General features: G+C 37.3%; 1 protein-coding gene across 1 annotated transcript in view; it reads right to left on the bottom strand.

Annotated features, from left to right (window-relative positions):
• Nucleotides 1–24,887, bottom strand: part of ADAM18 (ADAM metallopeptidase domain 18) — a 109,889-nt gene extending 85,002 nt beyond the window's left edge. The window contains exons 1-10 of the mRNA XM_043893635.1: nucleotides 24,688–24,887; nucleotides 24,061–24,137; nucleotides 17,780–17,835; nucleotides 14,573–14,651; nucleotides 14,138–14,214; nucleotides 12,441–12,618; nucleotides 10,026–10,091; nucleotides 4,307–4,378; nucleotides 3,941–4,107; nucleotides 2,886–2,967 (exon numbers count right to left, since the gene is read on the bottom strand). Coding sequence (XP_043749570.1) covers nucleotides 2,886–2,967; nucleotides 3,941–4,107; nucleotides 4,307–4,378; nucleotides 10,026–10,091; nucleotides 12,441–12,618; nucleotides 14,138–14,214; nucleotides 14,573–14,651; nucleotides 17,780–17,835; nucleotides 24,061–24,137; nucleotides 24,688–24,832 — 999 coding nt within the window. The 5' untranslated portion in view covers nucleotides 24,833–24,887. The remainder of the gene's footprint in view (nucleotides 1–2,885; nucleotides 2,968–3,940; nucleotides 4,108–4,306; nucleotides 4,379–10,025; nucleotides 10,092–12,440; nucleotides 12,619–14,137; nucleotides 14,215–14,572; nucleotides 14,652–17,779; nucleotides 17,836–24,060; nucleotides 24,138–24,687) is intronic.
• Nucleotides 24,888–25,347: the final 460 nt, after the last annotated feature.

Genomic DNA, 25,347 nt, shown 5'->3' with positions numbered 1-25,347 from the left:
GAGCGCAGAAGAATTGATGCTTTTGAACTGTGGTGTTGGAGAGGACTCTTGAGAGTCCCTTGGACTGCAAGGAGATCCAACCAGTCCATCCTAAAGGATATCAGTCCTAAATATTCATTGGAAGGACTGATGCTGAAGCTGAAACACCAATACTTTGGCGACCTGCTTGAAGAGCTGACTCATTTGAAAAGACCCTGATGCTGGGAAAGATTGAAGGCAGGAGGAAAAGGGGATGGCAGAGGATGAGATGGTTGGATGGCATCACCGACTCAATGGACACGAGTTTGACTAAACTCTTGGAGTTGGTGTTTGAAAGGGAGGTCTGGCGTGCTGCAGTCCATGGGGTCGCAAAGAATAGGACACGACTGCATGACTAAACTGAACTGAACTGAAGTTTGAATATTCAAGGAATTTATTGAGTATATTACTCAGAAATATAGAGCAAAAGAATGAACAAACTATTTCTACACATATAAACATGAATAACTATCAAAGATGTAGTTTTGAGCAAATATGTAGTAGACACACACATTAAGAACACATACTCTATTATTTACAGAAAGCTCAAAGAAAGATCAAATTAACCAGTGAGTAAGTGTCAAGATAGGGGGAGGAAGGATTTATGAGTCCTCTGATGTGTTGATAAGATTTTATTTTTTGACCTCTGTGATACTTATACCTATATATGACATGGTCAAAATCAACTGTGCTATATACTTATGACTTGTGTAATGTCCTCTATACATGATGCACTTCAATAAAACTTTTATTTAAAAGGAAATATACACTAAATTATATGCCAGGAGGGAAAGTTTAAAAACAAAAGGAAGAGGATTCAAGAAGTGTAGATTAGGCAAAGAACTGATTTAATTGTTTACAGTAGTCATGTAAAACCATTTTTATTTGTAATAAGAAAATTTGCTTTATTTGATAAGATACAATTTTGAAAGACAAAGTAAGTAGAGTTGTATGCTTCAACTTGTATACATCTTTTAACAAGCTATTCAAAATAGTTCTGAAATGATATATAAAGAACAAAGCAAAACAATAATACTTAGTTAACGGTTACATGTATTTGTAACAATAGTATAAAATATGCAAAAACTAGTGAGAGAGTCATTTCCTAGACAGGTTGATAAGAAGTCTAGGGGTCCCCAAGAAGAGTGGTCTGGAATACTCAAGGAAGAAGAAAGGACAAACTTTTTACTTTTTTTTTTTCCTCTACATTGCTTAGGATTATATAACAATAATGTATCCTGCCTGAGGACAGTCTCTGGATTAAATCTTCTGGCTAATTCTGTTATCTTCAGTTCAGTCAGTTCAGTCGCTCAATCGTGTCCGACTCTTTGCGACCCCATGAATCGCAGCACGCCAGGCCTCCCTGTCCATCACCAACTTCCAGAGTTTACTCAAACTCATGCCATTGAGTTGGTGATGCCATCCAGCCATCTCATCCTCTGTCGTCCCCTTCTCCTCCTGCCCCCAGTCCCTCCCAGAATCAGGGTCTTTTCCAATGAGTCAACTCTTCGCATGAGGTGGCCAAAGTATTGGACTTTCTGTTTCAACATCAGTCCTTCCAATGAACACCCAGGACTGATCTCCTTTAGGATGGATTGTTGGATCTCCTTGCAGTCCAAGGGACTCTCAAGAGTCTTTTCCAACACCATAGTTCAAAAACATCAATTTTTTGGTGCTCAGCTTTCTTCACAGTCCAACTCTCACATCCATACATGACTACTGGAAAAACCATAGCTTTGACCAGACAGACCTTTCTTGGCAAAGTAATGTCTTTGCTTTTTAATATGCTATCTAGGTTGGTCATAACTTTCTTTCCAAGGAGTAAGTGTCTTTTAATTTCATGGCTGCAATCACCATCTGCAGTGATTTTGGAGCCCCCCCCCCCCCCAAAAAATAAAATCTGACACTGTTTTCACTGTCTCCCCATCTATTTGCCATGAAGAGATGGGACCAGATGCCATGATCTTAGTTTTCTGAATGTTGAGCTTTAAACCAACTTTTTCACTCTCTCTTTCACTTTCATCAAAAGGCTTTTTAGTTCATCTTCACTTTCTGCCATAATGGTCGTGCCGTCTGCATATCTGAGGTTATTGATACTTTTCCGGGCAATCTGTTATCTTAAAACATAAATTATGGGAGTAGGTCTGGTCTTTACAAGGACATATCCTGCCTGAGGACAGTCTCTGGATTAAACCTTCTGGTTAATTCCATTATTTTAAACTGTAAATTATGGGAGTAGGTCTGGTGAGGTCTTTACAACCTCCAGACATTCTTTGGATTCATTGGAGAGTATATAACTGCATTGCTAACACTAGCAAGGGGGTATTCTTTCTACCCCCCTCTGATGTCTATGTCAGAAGCTTCCTCTGTCTCCTTTATACTTTAATAAAACTTTATTACACAAAAGCTCTGAGCCATCCAGCCTTGTCTCTGGCCCCAGATTGAATTCTCCTCCAGAGGCCAAGAACCCCAGTGTCTTTGCGTGATTCAGCAACAACCTTTCACTAGTATGAAGTCATGCCTTCTGTTATTTCCTGAATTTGAAGGAGACATAACAGAAGGCTTTAACTTTTCCCTAAGGTTTTATGTCCTTAGGAAATCTGATACAATGCTATTATCTTTTATGCCAGGCTGGTGAAGAGTTATAGTATCATTCATATAGTATATCTTTGTATCATTGCCCTATGTTTGAAATTTATAATTGAATAAACTGTCTGAGATTAAAATCTTATTGTCCCAACAAAATAATAATAAATACAGATATAGAGAAAAAATCAAGTTTACTTCATTATGTAAAATGATATTTATAAAATGCAATATAAAGTTTAGAAAAAAAAATAGTCACAGGGAGGACACAAATTACATACCACAGCAACATCTGAATCATAGCTTCTATTGCATACTGTGCCAGGAAATGTTGCTCCCACATATTTAGGCTGTTCCCTGTAACTACATCATTATAATGTTGCCTTTTTATTAGCATGGTCATTCAGAACGATTCACAAGCTTATTTATTAAGTTAAATCTCCCATAAAATTTAAAATAAGTTTTCAAACATACTATTTTTAATCTGAATAATACCTAATATACTATACAAAATGCTCAAATTTTTGAAAACTATAATTCACCTTAATACCAATTTTTTTTTTCTTAACCTAACTCCCTGACTTGATATCATTTTCTTATCTCAAATTCTCCTCAGTTTCTCTTATTCAGCAATTCATTGTTTTGGTCACTAAAAATTAAGAGGAATTTTTAATTTATGGAAAGCAATTCTTGCCATCTAAATATAAGCAGTTTTAAAATTATAGACAGGCATTTCTTCAGTCATGTCTTACTCTTTGCAACCCCATAGGCTGTAGCCCGCCAAGCTCCTCTGTCCGTGGAATTCTCCACAAGAATACTGGAGTGGGGAGCCATTCCCTTCTCCAAAGATCTTCCCAACTCAGGGGTCAAACCTGAGTCTCCCACACTGCAGGCAAATTCTTACCATCTGAGCCACCAGGGAAGCCCTAACCATATTACCAAAAACCTAAATGTTTCTTTATTGAACAGTAGACATGAAATGCATTCACAAATGGTAGGTAGTATTTATTAACTGAGTAGTATCAGTTTTACTTTATTAATAAGGTGGGGTTTGTATGTATTCTGTCATATAGCTGATATTATAAAAGCTCATGAAAGACAGATTTTTTTCATATAAATTATATTCCAAAATATTTTGTCATGTAAGTGATTCAGATTGTTTTTATTTTTATCATATTTCCTACTACACTATCATCTCGATGGCAACAGCTATATTTTACTTAACATTTTCAAAGGGGCCTACAGAAAACTGAACAACACTACAAACGTATTATATTATAAAATTAATGAAATTATTTATGTATATCTCTTTGTTAATGTAGAATATTGTGCTTACATAAGTAAGAATGTTACATCATGGGGCCGAAGGATAAGATAGTCCTGTTTCCATGCCAAAAATCTTTGTAATAAATCATCAGCATCTCCAGTGGTGGAAATTTGGTTTTTATCTGACCACAATTCCAAGGAGGACAATATCACAGTCAATTTGAACTGACTAAACATCTAAAAATAAGATTTATAGTGCATATATTCAAATAAAATAAATCATTACATCAAAACAGTACATAAAAAATAAAGTTTACTTGATTACTTTGGATATTAACCCAAATAAAGGACTTGAAGTCATTAATTTGCCATGATATAATGAAAGGTTTTCTATGACTTTTCATAAATTTATACATGCAAAAATGTTAAAACTTACTGCATTGACAAGGCCAATAATCTGGATAATCTTCTGTGTTACAGCCATCATTTCTGATCCCATATAATCATACTGAAAAAGAAATTTTTTATGACTCTTAAAAATGTAAGTGACAGCAATTTTTCTTGTATGATGAATATCTCTTATGATAGCAAGCAGGAAAACCATAGGATTTGTGAGACAAATTAAAGTATACTAACATAAAGATAATAATATTTACCATAATGAAAACAACAGTAAAAAAATCATACTTAGGCATTCAAACTAGACTCTCACTTGTTATATATTTTATTCTTTTTATTTTTATTTTATTTTATTTTATTTATTTTTTTCCATTTATTTTGATTAGTTGGAGGCTAATTACTTTATAATATTGTAGTGGTTTTTGCCATACATTGACATGAATCAGCCATGGATTTACATGTGTTCCCCATCCTGAACCCCCCTCCCACCTCCCTCCCCATCCCATCCTTCTGGGTCATCCCAGTGCACCAGCCCCAAGCACTTGTCTCATGCATCCAACCTGGACTGGCGATCTGTTTCACACTTGATAATATACATGTTTCGATGCTGATCCACGTACCTATGGACACCTTATCTTCAACAAAGAAGGCAAGAAGATACAATGGAAAAAAGACAATCTCTTTAACAAGTGGTGCTGGGAAAACTGGTCAACCACTTGCAAAAGAATGAAACTAGAACACTTTCTAACACCATACACAAAAATAAACTCAAAATGGATTAAAGATCTAAATGTAAGACCAGAAACTATAAAACTCCTAGAGGAGAACATAGGCAAAACACTCTCTGACATAAATCACAGTAAGATCCTCTATGACCCACCTCCCAGAATATTGGAAATAAAAGCAAAACTAAACAAATGGGACCTAATTAAACTTAAAAGCTTTTGCACAGCAAAGGAAACTATAAGGAAGGTGAAAAGACAGCCTTCAGAATAGGAGAAAATAATAGCAAATGAAGAAACAGACAAAGGATTAATCTCAAAAATATACAAGCAACACCTGCAGCTCAATTCCAGAAAAATAAATGACCCAATCAATAAGTGGGCCAAAGATCTAAACAGACATTTCTCCAAAGAAGACATACAGATGGCTAACAAACACATGAAAAGATGCTCAACATCACTCATTATCAGAGAAATGCAAATCAAAACCTCAATGAGGTACCATTACACACCAGTCAGAATGGCTGCTATCCAAAAGTCTACAAGCAATAAATGCTGGAGAGGGTGTGGATAAAGGGGAACCCTCTTACACTGTTGGTGGGAATGCAAACTAGTACAGCCGCTATGGAGAACAGTGTGGAGATTCCTTAAAAAACTGGAAATAGAACTGCCATATGACCCAGCAATCCCACTCCTGGGCATATACACCAAGGAAACCAGATCTGAAAGAGAGGCATGTACCCCAATGTTCATCGCAGCACTGTTTATAATAGCCAGGACATGGAAGCAACCTAGATGCCCATCAGCAGATGAATGGATAAGAAAGCTGTGGTACATATACACCATGGAATATTACTCAGCCATTAAAAAGAATTCATTTGAATCAGTTCTAATGAGATGGATGAAACTGGAGCCCATTATACAGAGTGAAGTAAACCAGAAAGATAAACACCAATACAGTACACTAACGCATATATATGGAATTTAGAAAGATGGTAACGATAACCCTATATGCAAGACAGAAAAAGAGACACAGATGTATAGAACAGACTTTTGGACTCTGTGGGAGAAGGCGAGGGTGGGATGTTTTGAGAGAACAGCATTGAAATATGTATATTATCAAGGGTGAAAACAGACCACCAGCCCAGGTTGGATGCATGAGACAAGTGCTCAGGGCCGGTGCACTGGGAAGACCCAGAGGGATGGGATGGGGAGGGAGGCGGGAGGGGGGATCGGGATGGGGAATACATGTAAATCCATGGCTGATTCATGTCAATGTATGGCAAAAACCAGTACAATATTGTAAAGTAATTAGCCTCCAACTTATAAAAATAAATGGGAAGAAAAAATAAAGATACTGTCCAGCAAAAACAATTGAAATCATCGAGAGGTACTAAAATAACTTCACAGATCTGTCTGTATTATAAAGGGATTTCTTGAAGTAGATATTTTCTAAAACAGAAGAAATCAGTCACAGTATTTCCCATTGCATGCTTAGCAATTAAATAAGAGTAAACAAATATTAAAAATAATCAACATGCTCAAATAAATCTTTAGGAAGACAGAAATCTTAATGATGTAAAGTGAAAATTATGTGGCATGAATGATTCAAAAATGTTTGATAAAGAACAAAATGAAATAGGGTAAAGGTGAAAAGAAAGAAAACATTTTTTCTTTGAAACTGATATATATATTTTTAAAAACTATAGTCAATTCACAGTATTATATCAGCTTCAGGTGTATACCATGGTTATTCAATATTTTCAGAGATTATACTCCATTTAAAGTTGAAAAAGACTATCAATACCAATCACTTGTTAGAAGATGGAAGAGCAAACAGCTACAGTCACTTTTGAAAATTATCAATATCCTCTAAAAGTAATTTACACTAACTCAATGAAATAACATTTTCACTCTTATCTAGATATTTAAAAGACACTATGTTTACCAAATGGATATTTTCCCCAAAAAAGACATGCAAGTGACCAACAGGTACAGAAAAGGTATTCAACATTACTAACCATCAGGGAAATGAAAACAAAATCCACAGTGAGATTTCACCTCACACTGGTCAGATGGCTATCATCAAGAAAACAGAACAAAACAAAAGAAAAAAACAAGAGCTTACATATGCCTAAGAAATCTGTCTGCAGGTCAAGAAGCAACAATTAGAACCAAACATGGAACAACAGACTGTTTCCAAATCGGGAAAGGAGTACGTCAAGACTGTATATTGTCACCCTGCTTATTTAACTTAAACGCAGAGTACATCATGTGAAATGCGGGCTGGATGAAGCACAAGCTGGAATCAAGATTTCTGGGAGAAATACCAATAAACTCAGATATGCAGATGATACCACCCTTATGGCAGAAAGCGAAGAGGAACTAAATAGCCTCTTGATGAAAGTGAAAGAGGAGAGTGAAAAAGTTGGCTTAAAACTCAACATTCAAAAAACTAAAATCATGGCACCCAGTCCCATCACTTCATGGCAAATAGACAGGGGAACAATTGAAACAGTGACAGACTTTATTTTCTTTCCAAAATCATTGCAGATGGTGACTGCAGCCCTGAAATTAAAAGACGCTTGCTCCTTGGAAGAAAAGCTATGACCAACCTAGTTTGCATATTAAAAAGCTGACATTACTTTGCCAACAAAGGTCTGTCTAATCAAAGCTATGGTTTTTCCAGTAGTCATATATGGATGTGAGAGCTGGACTATAAAGAACGCTAAACACTGAAGAATTGATGCTTTTGAACTGTGGTATTAGAGAAGACTCTTGAGAGTCCCTTGGACTGCAAGGCGATCCAACCAGTCAATCCTAAAGGAAATCAGTCCTGAATATGCATTGGAAGGACTGATACTGAAGCTGAAGCACCAACATTTTTGCTACTTGATGTGATGAACTGACTTATTGGCAAAGACCCTGATGCTGGGAAAGATTGAAGGCAGGAGGAGATAGGGGATGACAGAGGATGAGATGGTTGGATGGCATCACCAACTCAATGGACATGAGTTTGAGCAAGCTCTGGGAGTTGGTGATGGACAGGTAAGCCCGGCACGCTGCAGTCCATGGGGTCGCAAAGAGTCGGACACGACTGAGAGATGATTTGAACTGACAAATGCTGGTGAGCATGTTGAGAAAAGAAAACCCTTGTACACTGGGATTGTAAATTGGTGCACCATTATGGAAAACAATATAACAGTTCCTTCAAAAGTTAAAAAAGGAACTACCATATGAATGACAATCCCACTTCTTAGTAGAGAGCCTAAGAAAGTGAAATCAGTATCTCATAGAAATACCTGTATGCCCATGTTTGAAACATTATTCACCATAGCCTAGATATGAAAACAACTTTAAGTGTCCATCAACAGATGAAAGAACAGAAAAAAGTGGTATATATGTACAATGGGAGGAAGGCCTGGTAATCCACTCCAGCGTTCTTGCCTGGAGGAGCCTATGGACAGAGGAGCCTGGTGGGCTACAATCCATAAGGTTGCTAAAGAGTCAAACACAACTAAAGCGACTTAGTACAGTACATGTACAATGGCATAGTATTCAGTGACAAAAAGGAGGAAATTCTCTCGTTTGCAACAACATGATGAATCTGGAGGGCATTGTGCTAAGTGAAATAAGCCAACCCAAGAAGGACAAAAACCATGTTGTGTCACGGTATCACTAACATGTAGAATCTAAAAAAAAAAAAAGTCCAATTTCATAGAAACAAAGAATAGAATTTTGGTTGCCAGAGGAAGTAATGGACTTGCCAGAGGAATAATGATATGGTATTGTACACTTGAAAGTTAATGAGTTCTCTTAAGTGTTCTAACCACACACACACACACGTAACAAAGTGTTAATGCCGTGAGGCAGTCAATGTGTTAATTATCTTGGTAAACAATCTGCAATGTACCTGGTCATCAAATCTTCACATTGTACACTTTAGCCATATACAATCATATTTATCAATTATTCCTCAAAAAATTGGAAAAAAATATTAAGTCAGTTGGTCAGATGGCAAATGTCTATCACAGTTCAAAGAAAACACTGTGACCGGAGAGGGTACAGCAGGTTAAGGAGCGGGCAAGGCAGTTAAGAAGTGTGGGCAGAGATCCTGGCCTGATCTGCGGATGAGAGGGTGGGTAGACGGTATTGTGCATCCTAGGCTAGCTTGGGATCCCGATTATATCCATTTCTTGTTGTTTGTTGTTTAGTCACTCAGTCCTGTCTGACTCTTCTGTGGCCCTATGGTCTGTAGTCCTCCAGGCTCCTCTGTCCATGGGATTTTCCAGCCAAGATTATTGGAGTGGGCTGCCATTTCCTTCTCCAGGGGATCTTCCTGACTCAGGGATCCAATCCACGTCTCCTGTATTGCAGGCAGATTCTTTATCACTGAGCCATGGGGGAGGCCTCCTAACCACATCCAAGGAGCACCTAAAATTAAATCTTTTTACTTGGAAATAATCAGAAAATTACATTATGTCTTTAAGGAAGTTTTTCATAATGTTTAAAGAGAGAAGGGAGATAAACCACAAGGTCCCACTTTATAGCACAGGGAACTGTATTTAATGTCCTGTGTTAAACCATAATGGAAAAGAATACTAAAAAGGAATGTTTACATGTATATAACTGATTCACTTTGCTGTATAGCGGATATTGGCACAACATTGTAAATCAATTATACTTCAATAAAAAATGAATTAATTAAAAATAAAATAAAAAAATGTCTGGACTCTGAAAGATAAATTGCTCCAAATTGGCAGTTCCATGTTTTAATTTTTCTATAAACATTTAGCAAAAAAAGTGTAGCTACCTTTTCATGATCGTTAGAAATATTAATTTTGAAATCTATAAGAGAGTGAACCATATAAAAAATTTCCATAAATTGATTTCATAAATTTAATACTCAGAAATGATTAAACATTTTGGCTGATGTTCTCTAAGTGACAGCAATAAAATATTAAGCTTTAAGAAAGGAAAAAAAAATGGGAAAGAACAGAGAGAGCAAAGGAAGGAGGGGAAAGTTTGACTTACCAAATCTTTTTCCACTATAATGTGCATTTCTAGATATTGGGGCAATAGTTCTGAAAAAGTTTTTTCCTGAAAAGAGAATTTAGCAAATGTTGATATGCTTTGAATTTGTTAAACACAGACAGTGACATGTAAAGGAGACAAAAGTTTTATATATATATATATAATCCTCATGAGGTCTTAACTATAAAAATGAATTGCAAATCAGAAAATTAACTTGAAAACAAATTCCAACTTTAAAGGAATCCCAGTGAGCCTGCTAGAGTAAGGTAGAAGTCTAGGTATTCACTATTAATACTGAATAAGAGAAAGTGAATAACTCCATAGCTCTGTGTCCCATTTGATACAATGTAATAATCCTTGATTGTGTCAAGTTAGTCAGCTATAAATCATCAATTTATTACATCATCATTTAGTACTCCAACGGCAATTTTTACAAGAGCTGTATATCTAACATGCTGAAATACCATTTCACACATGGATATTTTAAAGGACCTACAATTTCTTCCTTGACCCAAGTGCTCTGGTAGCTAAATCTAAATGTAAGGAGGGAACAAAGATGGCGTCTGTCATAAAACAGCTTTTTGTTGTTGCTTTTAGTCAATGTCTGACTCTGTGACTCCGTGGACTACAGCCCACCAGTCTTCTCTGTCCATTGAATTCTCCAGGCAAGAATCCTGGAGTGGGTTGCTGTTTCCTTCTCGAGGAGATCTCCCTGACCCAGGGATCGAACTCGTGTCTCCTGCATTGGCAGGTGAATTCTTCACCACTGAGTCAACAGGGAAGCCCCGCAAAATAGCATAGCTTACTATAAATAAACAAGCAAAGAAACTGGATTCAACGGGTAGAGCCTAGGTTTATATTTTCACAGGGAAGTAAACTATGCACGCATCTTAAATGTGTATATACCGAGATGCTGATTTCTTTTCTTGGTGTTCAAAATTAACTTCAAAAATATTTTGTATTTTGGTTGTTCTTACTGGACCTGTATAAAAATGTAAGTCACTGTTGACAGCCATGGCTTCTGAATTGTAGCCTGGTTGAATATAATTACAAATTGTGTACACACCATAACCAATTTTCAGTATGTTTCTACACAGCAGATTTCATATTTTAATAACAGCATTTTTTCCCCATTTGACTTTTCAAATTTATATTCTTATTTTCAAAATAATAAAACTGTATCTTTAATACCTGTGTTTTAAAGTGAACTTATAGTACCATTCATCATAATGTCACATGTCATCTTCAGTAACTGAACTTCAAAATCCATTCATTTTAATGGGTTACTTTTATTCTCTTTAAAATTTTTTGTTCAGTTTTTTAGAATATTGCCAAAATAGGTCACAGACCTCTTGTAATTCTTCCCAGTGGTTACATCTTACAAAATTACAGTACATTTTCAAAACTAGGGTATTCACCTGGTACAATGTGTTTGTGTATATCTCTACATCATTTTGTCATGTGTATGTTTATATAACCACAACTCCAATCAAGATACAAAACTATTTTGTTACCATGAAAATTTCCCTTCTTGTACCTTTTTAAAGTCAATTGAGATTATACAGTCTGAGGAAGAGAAAGAAATCAGAATGGAAAAAAAATGAACAGAGCCTGCTCTTTTCCTGTGGGGCATTTTCAAGCACACCAACATGTATATAATGGAGGTAATAGGGAGGAGATAGATAAAAGGGCAAAAAGAATCTTCAAAGAACTAATGGCCAAAAAGTTACTAAATCTCATGAAAAAATCAATTTAAGCATCCAAGAAGCTAAATGAACCCCAAGTAGGATAAACTCAAAGGGATCCAATGAAAGACACATCATAAGAAAACTGTCTTAAGACAAAGACAGAGACTCTTGAAAGAATCAACAAAGAAGGGACACATTGTGCACAAGGAATCCTCAATAAGATGACTAACATCTGATTTTTCATCAGAGATCAAAAGATAGTGAACTGAAATGTCCAAAGTAATGAAAGAAAAACACTTGTCAACTAAGAATTCTATATTCAGCCTACAAATTAAAAGTTTAATAATATACAAATGATATAGTATTTTAGAAAGACATGTCCCAGTAGTATGTAAACCTATATATCAAAATATTAAAATCAATTTTACCAGGGCAGTGCTAACTAGTGTTTCTATATTCCTAATTTTATTCAATACTAAGCACTTTTGCTTGAATAAAAATGAAAAACAAGAAATATTACATAAGACAACATAAAACAATAAGCTTGAAATACATTGTTGCATATTTCCACGTATTTTAGATAGAATATGGATGTTTTATTTACCCATGTAGAAAAAAGATACCAATTGTTATATTGCTACTCAGCAGCTAAGTACTTCCTTTTCCTGATTAACACAGTTCTACAGAAGTAATTTTATAGTCATGACATCAGAATTGTCTCAGTTACCTGTGAGCTTAAATGGATTGTATAGGACTGATCTTTCTGCCAAATATTACTGTAATTTTCTGCGAACATTGGTTTATCTGGATGGTCATTTTTCACTTGATAAATTATGTGCTCAAATCTTGCTGAAGATTCCAAAGGCTCAATGCCATAGCTGATATTTTCAAACTGAAGGAATCCCCTGAATATTTAGAAAACAACGACATAAAAATCCTGCAAATAATCCCATCATCCTGCAAATGATTCCATCAGATTTATAATTCAAAATGCCATAAGAAATGAGCAACCATAGTGAGGAACATGTTTTAATGTCACTCTCTTTTCCTACTTTTTTTTCAGCTATCACTAGTAATTGAGTAACCACATCTGCCTCTGTTTTTCTCACGTATTAAAGAACTAAATATACTGAGAACTATTTTGTTTTTTTCTGTATAGCAGTCACATTCATTCAAGGTGTATTAAGGCCACCCATGGGGTTGCAAAGCGTCAGACATGACCGAGCAACTGAACTGAACTGACTTGCTGGAAACCAAGGAATTTGTTAAGAATTCCAAGAATAAAAAGTTCCTGTTCTTACAGAGGTTAAAATAAGGAACAGTGGATACATAGAGTGGAGGTCTAAAAAGGCTGACATGTAGGAAAACTACATTCAGAAAAAGTCAAGTTTCTGAGTCAACAAATTCTGGACATCAGGTGATGAAAAGCAAAGGGAAGGTGGGAAGAGTCTTTTCACTCTGCTCTGGGCCTGGATCTTCATCTGATAAACTCATTACCTTCTTCCTGCCACTTCAGTGATGAAAATCATCACCCCTGCCCTTTTACCTCTGAGGTACCGTCTCAGCTAGTCATCTTACATCTGATACAAAGCACACGTACACTGAGAATATACAACTTGTGCTTAGTTAAGTAACCATTTGATGTCATTTTCCATAACTATTCCAAACAGCTGATACAAAATACAATAATAACATCCAGGGAGATGTTCTAAAGGATTTGGGGGGGTGGGGATGAGTGTGTTTGAATTTTTTTTTAACTGCGTATGTCTCTTTCTCTTCAATATCTTTAACATATCTTCAGTTAGGATTCCCTTGAGTGATTTCACTTCAATGGTTACTGCAAAGGCCCATTTATTAATATTAAAAAGTAAGGCCATCATGAAGAAAACATTCCAATTGGAATTCTCCTTAAATATCCCAGATTTGTGTTTTGCACAAATTATTTTTTTTGCACAAATTTTTTGTGTTTTGCACTGTTTTATTTTAAAGTATATCCTAACTTTTCATGTGTAAATAGCCTCAAAGATTCTGTTGTGTGTTCCTTGCTCAGCCATGTCCGACTCTTTGTGACCCCATGGATTGCAGCTCACCAGACTCCTTTGTCCATGGAACTCTCCAGGCAACACTACTAGAGTGGGTTTCCATTCCCTTCCCCAGGGAACCTTCCCAACCCAGGGACTGAACGTGGGTCTGCTGCACTGCAGGCAGATTCTTTACTGTTTGAGCCACCAGGGATGGGCTGTAGCCTGCCAGACTCCTCTGTCCATGGGATTTTTTTCAGGCAAGAATACTGGAGTGGGTTGCCATGCCCTCTTCCAGGGGATCTTCCAGACCCAGGGATCGAACCCACCTCTCCTGTGTCTCCTGCATTGCAGGCAGATTCTTTACCCACTGAGTCATGGGGAAGCCCCAAGATTCTGTTACCTGAGTCCAGAACAGATGCTGAGTGTCACTACTGAATTTGGGAAATCTGCAATGTACCCTTGATAATGACACTGCATCTGAAAAACAGTACAGTGAGGCCAATAAATAAATTATTTATGCATAAAATGTATTGGCAAAAGTTATAAATATTCAAAACATTAAAACAGTTAAAACTAATAAGTTTGTGTATCACAAAGATTTATTAAAAGTGATTTTCAAGGAAAATAAGTATTTGACACATTTCTTTATTTTATACCAACAAGGTGCCCAGACGTGTTCTCTGGATCTGGATTTCATCTCTATCATACATGGAATATGGAATAAAATATTTGTATGAAACCACCAACATGGAACAAGCATATCCCAATGGTAACAATAAGCCCACTTCAATAAAGAAATGTGTGGTAATGAATATCTAAGACATCTGGGTCTTACCTTAAAATATGAAGACTCAGAATGCAAGGATCCAGTTTCATTATATGTATAAACCAAAAAGTTCTGGGATACAAATGAGCTAAGGGAAACAAAAACTAAAAGTGGTTGAGTCATGAATTTACTATGAACATAAATGTTAAAGTAATAAAAAGAAGAGTAAAATATTTAGGATTCATATAAAAGTATTATTTAATTAGAGTAATTTTAGCATGCTATCACAGTGTAAATTCACTGATCTGGCATCTCAGAGAGTTTAGGCTTTCTTAACACCGGAATAGACTTTGAATCCTCCATATTAGATATTTGTGTGTGTGCATACAAATGTCTTCATTCAACAATATTTGCTGAGTGCCAACAATCTGATAGATCCAACTCAAGGCACTGGGGTACAGCAATATAGAAAAGACAAAACCACGGTCTTCCTCACAGTGAGAGACACATACTGCTAGGATGTTAGGTGATAATAAATAAGGCCTGAAGGTTGGTTTCAAATGTAGACAGGATGGCAAGGAAAGGCTAAATGATTTGATTACTGAAGACCTGAAAAGCAAGCCACTTGGATCTGCACAGATCTAACAGGAAATGCAAATATCCTGAGGCAGAGATAGGTTTTGTGTCTACAAAGACCATGTAGAGGGCAAAGTGCCTGTGGTGAAGTGTGGAGAGAAGACAAGAGACAACAGTAAGAGGTGGTGTCCCAGAGATGAGAAGCCACCAGTGGGAGATTCTGAGCAGGAAGGGAGCAGGGAGAAACATTTTAATAGAATCAGACTGAATGTCGTGTTGAGAACCTTCTGTAGGGCAGATAAGCACAAACAAAGAGATCAGCTAGGCTACAATAGCTGGATGGTAGGTTATTATCCAGTAAAGACATGACGGTAGCTTGAACTAGGATTGTAGCAGTGGTGAGATCCAATTGCTGAATGCATTTTTTAAAAATAATTATTTATTTTTAATTGATTGATGATTACTTAAAAATATTGGTTTGATTTCTGTTGAATGCATTTTGAAGGTCGATCACATGGGATTTAGTAATTCATTGAATGTGGGGGAAAACAAAAGAAAAACATAAGACGTCAAGAGTGACTAACATTTTTGTTCTGAGAAACTGAAAGAGTAGACATAACACTTACTAAAATAACTGAGGAAAAGAAAAATTTTGAAAAATGATCAGAAGTATATTTGAGAATTACAGCAAACTCTTGGTTATCAAATAAGGAGTCAAATACATGAATGTAGCGTTCACTGAAGAGAAATAAAGTAGAGATATAAGTTTGGGAGTAATCAATACACCCACAGGAGCAGATGAAAGAACCAGGTGATTGAGTATAGCTAGGAAAAAAAGGGGGGTTTAAGAATAGCACCATGGAGTATTTCTAAGATGAGAGAGATGAAGTGGAATCAGAAAACAAACAAAACAAAATCTGGGAAAGACTGAGTCAATGATAAGAGACAAACCAAGAGACTTGCTGTGTCCTGGGAGCCAAATGAAGAAACTGTTTTAAGGAGGAGACGCTGCTCAGCTATACAAAATGCCACTGACTGATCAAGAAAAATGAAGAATAAAAAGTAACTGGCATTTAGAAACATGAGGATCATTGATGTTCTTACCAAAGAATATTTTTTAATGGAATTGTAGTGACCCTAAAGACCAACATGAGTTTATGATCATGAGTTAGATGAGAATAGTCATGAATTAAGTAAGGAAAATTTTCTCCAGCCTTCTGTTCAGTTCAGTCGCTCAGTCGTGTCTGATTCTTTGTGACCCCATGAATCATAGCACACCAGGCCTCCCTGTCCATCACCAACTCCCGGAGTTTACTCAAACTCATGTCCATCAAGTCGGTGATGCCATCCAGCCATCTCATCCTCTGTCGTCCCCTTCTCCTCCTGTCCCCAATCCCTCCCAGCATCAGGGTCTTTTCCAATGAGTCAACTCTTCGCATGAGGTGGCCAAAGTATTGGAGTTTCAGCTTCAACATCAGTCCTTCCAATGAACACCCAGGACTGATCTCCTTTAGGATGGACTGGTTGGGTCTCCTTGCAGTCCAAGGGACTCTCAACAGTCTTCTCCAACACCACAGTTCAAAAGCATCAATTCTTCGGCGATCAGCTTTCTTCACAGTCCAACTCTCACATCCATACATGACCACTGGAACAACCATAGCCTTGACTAGACGGACCTTTGTTGACAAAGTGATGTCTCTGCTTTTTAATATGCTATCTAGGTTGGTCATAATTTTCCTTCCAAGGAGTAAGCGTCTTTTAATTTCATGGCTGCAATCACCATCTGCAGTGATTTTGGAGCCCCAAAAAATAAAGTCTGACACTGTTTCCACTGTTTCCCCACCTATTTTCCATGAAGTGATGGGACCAGGTGCCATGATCTTAGTTTTCTGAATGCTGAGCTTTAAGCCAACTTTTTCACTCTCTTCTTTCACTTTCATCAAAAGGCTTTTTAGTTCCTCTTCACTTTCTGCCAGCCTTACTCAACCACAAAAATGCAGGCAGACAAAATGCAGTTGTTAAAAATACGTATTTTCAAAGATGTAGGCACAGAAGATGCTATTTGAGTATATAAAATGTTGAAAAACACAGATTGAGACAGAAAGTAGATTGCTTGTTTTCCAGAGTAATGGCTGATAACAGGGATTAAATGTGAAATGGTATGACGGGTCTCATGTGGAGAATGAAATGTTTTAAAACTGATTTATGGTTGAAAATTGTGATACTATATTAAACTTACATAATTATGCACTTGAGAGTTTTATGATTATATGTATATATACATAATTTACCAAATAAAGTTATTAAAATAAATACATATATAATTAAAACCTCAACACAAAGTATGCCACTAGTTTAATTTTCTGCCTATAACCACATGATATATATATATATATATATATATATATATATATATATATATATATATAATTGCATATTGGATATACTTGATACATAACTTGCCATTCTTGAGTTCATGGATTTAAATGCTTACTTATTTATGCATAGCTTTATTTGAAAATAACAAGCTGGAAAATAAAAATTCAGAGATCTCGTAGACTTAATATTCAGGAACTAATGAATCCAAAACTGAAAAACTAATTAAACAGCCTACATTTTGCCACATGCTTAAATTTAAATAGCATATAAAAACATTTTTTTAAAGCAAATTCTAAGCTTTAAGGCAAAATCATTTCTTACTGTTTTCTGAGATGCAGAGTGTATGGTTTTTTATCAATGGTAATGATATAAGTCACCTAAAATAAAGCAAATAAAGATAATTAAGTAAATCAGAAATACATAAAATAAAAGAGTATTTTCACTAAAGTCAAAAAAGACTCACGCAATCCATTTTTAAAAAGCATATATCCTTCAGAATTTATTGTTCTAACTAGCAAGAATTTTAAATTTTTTAATAAATTCAGGATGAGGGTGATAAATGTAGGGAACGGCTTTTGAAAGGAAGAGATGAAAGCTATATTTTGAATAAATATAACTTTACTATGTATTAATACTAGATTTTACTCTTTATGCTTATAAAAAACATATTCATCCTTAGCCAGAATGAATGAGGCATGACTGTAGGCTTACATGCTACACAAAATACAATGAAACAATAACATGTTTATAAATACATAAATACACATTCTCAAACACTAGAGCCGCTTTGCAATGCTTCACATATAAGCTAAAGACAGACCTGAGAGAAGGAAGCCAGGGAAGAATGCTGGGGCTCCAGCAATACAAGCTGTGAGACTACAGGGACTAAGCCGTAATGGTCCTCACCACCTTGATGGGAAGGGGTCCAGGAGCAGGAGATGTACATAGCACACAGTACGGCAGGTTGCTTTTAAAGCATCATCCGGAGGGTGAGAGAGTGTCTAGCGAAACATGTTTTATATAAAAGAACGATACAGGCATGAAATCCAACCTTTGTCCTTTAACAAAATGTGACTCTCAGAGGTACCTCCATCTACTGGGCCATATCCTATTGGTTGGAAGGAAGTCACAGGTTTTTCCTATACTCAGAGGTGGAGCTTCTTCAATGGTCTGAACACTAGACGGTAGGAACCACTTTGTGAATTTAGGGTCTGTCCAACACCATGGGCAAAGAACAACTGGGGAGCTGAGGAATAAAACCCACAGCTCACATAGTACTGGGAGATATTCAAGGTCTGATCAACCAGAGGAGAAAAATGTCACTGAACACACTCATGCCATTCAGTAAAGATCACAGAAGGGTCACATTTTAGTGTTAAGGAGAAACTAACCTAGAAACCTAGAAACTAGAGTCAGGGTTACTCTAGACATTCATTCTAAAGACACTGTGGTTTAGTCACTCAGTCATGTCTGATTCTTTGCGACCCCATAGACTGTCCAGGCTTCTCTGTCCACGGGGTTTCCCAAGCAAGAATACTAGAACAGTTTGTCATTTCCTTCTGGAGGGTATCTTCCCGACCCAGGTATCAAACCCGAGTCTCCTGCATTGCAAGCAGATTCTTTACCACTGAGCCACCAAGAAAGCCCCACAAAAGACACTACAAGCATGACATTTTCAATCTGGTTCATAGGTAACCTAACTGCCTGCCGAAACAAAGTATAATACATTTTAAAGGAAAATCACAAAGTTAAGCAATCAACCAAATAAAATTAGCAGGGTTAATCCAATCAAAAATAAATATACCCAGGAACATGAAATAAGCGTGATGACAGGGTAAGAGGCTCTGGTCTTATCTTCCTCCCACAGATATATCAAATATAAGCTTTGCATGGGTCAATTGCCTCTGAGAGAAATCCAGAAAGTAGCAGAGTGGCTCCTCAATACTGAGTGACTGAGAAAATATCCACCACGCAAAAGGGCAGGAAAGGTGGAAACACACACACACCATAAAACCCAGCCCTGGCAAAATAACTTCTAATCAGGGGAGAAGCCCCAATTCTCAGTATCTCCCTCAGCACCAAAAGGTTTGGACCAGGCATCCAGCAGCACAACTTTTCTTTTTTTTTTTTTAACTTTTTATTTTATATTGGAGTATAGCCAATTAGGGCTTCCCTGGTGGTTCAGATGGCAAAGAATCTGCCTGCAGTGCAGGAGACCCAGGTTTGATCCATGGGTCAGGAAGATCCCCTAGAAAAGGCAATGGCAATCAACTCCAGGATTCTTGCCTGGGAAATCCAATGGACAGAGGAGCCTGGCAGGCTACAACCCATGGGGTTGCAAAGAGTCAGACACAACGAACAACAAAGCAGGCATAGCTGATTAACTATGTTGTGATAGTTTCAGGTGTACATCAAAGGAAGTCAGCCTTATATATATATGTATCCATTCTCCCCCAAACTCACCAGCCATCCAGGTTGCCACAGAACATTAAGCAGAGTTCCATATGCTATACAGTAGGTCCTTGTTTGTTATCCATTTTAAATATAGCAGAGTGTACATATCCATCCCAAACTCCCTAACTATCCCTTCCCCTTATCTGTGAATCTCTTTCTGTTTTGTAAGTTCATTGGCATCATTTCTTTTTAGATTCCCCATATAAGGGGTGTCATGCGATATTTCTTCTCTGTCTGACTTACTTCTCTCAGTATGACAATCTCTAGATCCACTCAGCAGCACACCTTTTAAGGCTGCCACCCAAGGGACTGGCTTCCAAGTAGCCTAGTTCAGACAGCCACTGGGACTTGGCGTCCATGAGTCTCCCATTAAACAAAGAAGCAGATTTTCATGTGTCCATGAGCACGTCTCATGGTTATTCCCAGGTGCATTATAGATGGGGAAGGCCAAAGCACCCAGCTCTCACTTTCTTCCTGGAAGGGGCTTGACTACTCACATTCTCAGTTGCAGCTTGAAGGTCCAGCTTTGAATCAGACTACACATGTATGCTATTAGGGATACTGCCAGGATACTGCTATCAGAGATACTTCCAGGATACTGCTATTAGGGATACCAGCCTGAAAGGGCTGGTGGGCACTTCCCCTGACTACCCTCCCCCACTTTTTGCTCAATTCAACAAGAAAACCAAGTCTCCAGTTTCTTCCTAATAGGAGCTTCTCTATACAATGAGAATCTCAATTTTTTTTTTTTTAATTGAAGTATACTGATGTCCCTGGTGGCTCAGCAGTAAAGAATCCACCTGCAATGCAGGAGACCTGGGTTTGATCCCTGGGTTGGGAAGATCACCTCAAGAAGGAAATGGCAACCCACTCCAATATTCTTGCCTGGAGAATCCCATGGACAGAGGAGCCTACAGGTGGGCTAGTCCATGGAGTTGCAAAGACTCAGACATGACTGAGTGACTCACACACACACACATACTAATGTATAATATTATATGCTATGGATGTATAATATAGCGAGTCACAATTTTTAAAGTCTATATTCCATTTCTACTTAGAAAATGTTGGTGATGCAACCTCAACTTTTAAGGCTGCCACCTGAAGGTTTGGATCCCATATCACCCAACTCTGAAATCTGACAGGGTCCGCATTTATAGGTTCCCAGAGTCTTCTTAAGAGAAAATGTTTATACAGAAATGCAAGCACATCCCAGGACTATCTTCCTGGTCTCAAGACAGATGGGACAGGAAAAAACATAAAAGCCCCAACTTCTCCGTGGAAAGGGTTTGAGTGCATACTTCCCAGGCTGCTGCCTGGGGGCTGAGCTTCTAAATAGCTTATACTTGGCAGCTGACTGGGTACATAATTAGTCATCATCTGGGAACTTGAACAGATGTGAGGGCATTCCCCGTGCTTTCTTGCTCTGATTCACACCAATGATCATTATAAAAGTAACTCTCCAGCTTCTCCCTCAATGGAATTTGTCCACGCATATTGCCCCACCTTATACAGATGCACTGGAGGAACTGGCTAGGAAATCACCTAGTTACGGGATAGCTTCCCTTAAGCAGAGAAAACAAAAGGGGTGAAAGAAGTAACATTGTCTTTGCAGATGACATGATCACATGTACGGAAAACCTTAAAGACGATGCCAAAAACCTGTCAGAATTAATACATGAATCCGGAAAAGTCTTAAGACACAAGGCCAGAATACAAAAATCAGTGTTGTTTATATACACTTAACAATGAACTATTAGAAAGAAGAAGAGGAAACCAACCCCATTTACAATAAGAACAAAAGAATAAAATATTTAAGGATAAATGTAACCAAGGAGGTGAAAAACATACACACTGAAAACTAAAAACCAATCATGAATAAAATTAGAGAAGACACAGATAAATAGATAATCTACGTCTACAAGTTGAAGGGAATAATACTTTTCCATACCACTCAAAGTGATCTATAGATTCAATGCATCCTTATCAAAATTCCAATGTCATTTTTCACAGAAATAGAGAAAACAATCCTAAAACAGAACATTAATAGCTATAACAATCTTGAAAAAGAAAAGCAAAGCCAGAGACATCACACTCCATGATTTCAAGCAATATTATAAGGCTGTAGTAAGACTCATAAAAAAAATAGAGGGCATAAATTAATAAAATCAGAAATGAAAAAGAAGTTATAACTGACACCATAGAAATATAGATGACCATAAGAGACTATTAGTGTTGCTTAGTCGCTAAGTCATGTCAATCTCTTTGGCTCCTCAGTCCATGGGATTTCCTGGGCGAGAATACTGGAGTGGGTTGTCATCTCCTTCTCCAGAGGATCTTCCTGACCCAGGGATCAAACACGTGTCTCCTGCATTGGCAGGCAGGTTCTTTACCCCTGAGCCACCAGGGAAGATCATAAGAGACTATTAACAGTTATAAGTCAAGAAAATGGACGACCTACATGAAATGGATAAATTCTTAGAAAGTTACAAATCCCAAGGTTGAACCAGGAAAAAATAGAAAATATGAACAGACCAATTACCAGTAATGAAACATACATAGATTTCAAAACATGTAGACAGACACTGCACATTTCACATCCTGCATCATTGCTTTATACTTTGAGATAACGGAAGTAAACAACTTGAAGTTTAAAGTGATCATGCAATGACAATATACAGACAAATGCAAGCAAATCAGAAAAAAAAAGAAAGCTTATATGCAAATATTTTTTCAACAGTAGCTAGTTTACTCTTAATGGAAAAAAATTCATAAATTAAAGTTGTGACTCCATGTCCTAAAACTGATAACTCTGACCACCTTAATATCTGTAATCCTCTTTTCTTATATATATATATATATATATATATATGTATATATGAAAATATATATAAAATATCTCAAAAGGTTAATGTGAGAATTAATGAGAATAGTATATGAAAAAAAAAACTTCTCTAAAGGAAATTATTTTATTATGATTTTCAAGTACAATTTCATACTTTTAGTTTTTACTATAATTTTTTAGTAGTAGAACATAATCATGTTCTACTGTATGTCAATACTGTATGTCAAAACAGAGTTATTGGAGTCTTAATATTTTTTTTTTTACTTACTCATTTCAAAAATTATTCCTTCAAACTGAAATCATTTTCTCAGGGTTTCTATATACTAACCCGATTTCTTAACCACGTGGAAATCTAAACCCCTATATTATGATTTCTAGTTTCTGGTCTGCAATCTAAAACAGTATAACTATGCCAATTTGAAGTATTTTAATCAGGAAAATATTCAAGATGGAATGTCTTCAATTTAATTAGTTTTTAGTAGCAGTGCACACTTTTCAAATTCTTTTTCTAATTAATGTTTACTGACATGTTTTCATTGTCAGTAAATGTGGTATCTACCACTTTAAACTTCAAATTGTTTACTTCAGTTATTTAAATATTATCAAATTTCAGGCAAATGTGATATTTTTAGTTTTCCTTTTCTTTGGCCATTATTTCTAATAAGTCTGATGTGTCTGGGTCAGATTCGCAGGTCTAAATCTTGCTCAAAACCATTTTTTCTGTCACTTTAACTGTGGCCATTAATAATGTTTTCGTTCCATAAACTGCAGTCTGAACCATTGTCACACTTAATTAATGTTGTTTATTTCTACCAGTATGATTCATCAACAGTATTTAATATTTCTTGAAAACTGTGAACAAGTGCTTCAGAAGAGCCTGAGAAATGAAGGGAAGGGCCCAGGAATTAGCAATAAAAACATGTGGCTTTGCAAGTGAATACAAATCAATATGATCTGATTCAATGCAAAGGTAAATAAAAATAGTCCTAAACTTTTAAATTATAAAACTGATACTCTTTAACTTTTTATTTGATATTGCAGCATAGCCAATTAACAATGTTGTGAGATTTTCACGATGAACAGCAAAGGGACTCAGTCATATATATATAGCTGTATTGATTCTCCCCCAAACTCCCCTCCCATCCAGGCTGCCACAAAATACAGAGCAGAGTTTCCTGTGCCATACATAGTGTAGGTCCTTGTTGTTTATCCATTTTAAATAGGGCAGTGTATACATGTCCATCCCACACTCCTGAATTATTCCTTCACTCCATCTTTAAAAGTAATATTGTTGACCATTTACCTGCTTCTCCCAGTCTTCACTCTCATTTGACCTTATCTTCTGTGGAACTGTGACATATAGGAACATTCCCTCAGAATCTGTAGTAAGAAAGTGGGATTTTTTTTTTGCAACAGTCCTCTAAGACAAGCATGGATTCTTAAGCTTTGAGTCCATGGTGGGGTCTACAATTGTAAGTCAATTTATCTACGTGTGTCCAGCCTCCTTCTTGGTCCCCAGATTTCAACAGATTTTCAATGGCGCACTGAAAATGGCTAGGAAATAAACAAATGAACAGAGAACAGACAATGCTGCAGGACCATCCTGTTGGTTTCCAGAACCACGGTGAAGCCTTTCCCTCGGGTCTCTGAGGAATAAAGCCAGGGCACTACCGAACGTGGTTAAGTCCTCTGGCTACAGAGTGGGTGACCCAGAAAGACCTTCAGCGGCTGAGACAATGCATGTTTGGCTAACATCTTCCATCCCCTATCCTGGTCCGGGAGTGGCTGGGGGTGGGAGGAAGGCACCATCAGAGAATCCCAGAAAGGGGCGGCAGGTATCCTAGAGCTACAGAAATTGCTCCCCAGGAAGATCTCAGCTCTGCTCAGTACCCAGAAGAGGGAGATGGAAGTCGAGGCTCCGCAGTCTTACCCGGGCTGGCGAGCAGCCCTCCAAGCGCAGCAAGCAGTGAGAGGAATAGGAACATGGCTGGGTGGGGGCGCAGGAAGCAGAGCCAGGTGAGAGACCGTTGGGTATCCCTGAGGCTCGCGGGCAGAAGCCCTCCGGAGTACAGCATGCTGCCCCGAGCCCTGGGGGTGATGACCAGGGCCTCGAATTAGCTCTCAGCTGCACTGGCTCATCCTTGGGCATCCTGAGTTGACTGGGCGCTCAGGGCCGAAAGAAGGAACCGCAGACAAAAGCTTGCGCCTGCGCACAGCGGGTCTGTGATGACAATGTGGATATCCTTCCAACACTTCAGTAAGGGTAAAGGGGCAAAGAAGCATCCGGTCCATGGGGTCGCAGAGTCAGACACGACTGACGCGAATTAGCACGCACGCTCTTCTGGGGAAGTTCCTGGTAATTTCCATTCTCCATGTGACGGTTTTCTAACAAACTTTTATTTGCTATGGTGGGAAAGAAAAATGAAACTAGCAATATTAACTTTTTTTTTTTTACAAGAAAATTTCTTAAATCGTGCTACTGCCGACCTCATAATCTTTTTAAAAAAGTCTTTTCAAACACGGAAAAATCAAGAATATGGAAATTGACCCTGGATACGACAATAGAAAGCATTTTTCTTCAACTGTGTCC

The sequence above is a fragment of the Cervus elaphus genome, chromosome 32 (genome assembly GCF_910594005.1).
Source record: "Cervus elaphus chromosome 32, mCerEla1.1, whole genome shotgun sequence".
Classification (NCBI taxonomy): domain Eukaryota; kingdom Metazoa; phylum Chordata; class Mammalia; order Artiodactyla; family Cervidae; genus Cervus; species Cervus elaphus.
The sequence above is the reverse complement of the archived record's forward strand: the minus strand, read 5'-3'. Positions and strand labels throughout refer to the sequence as shown.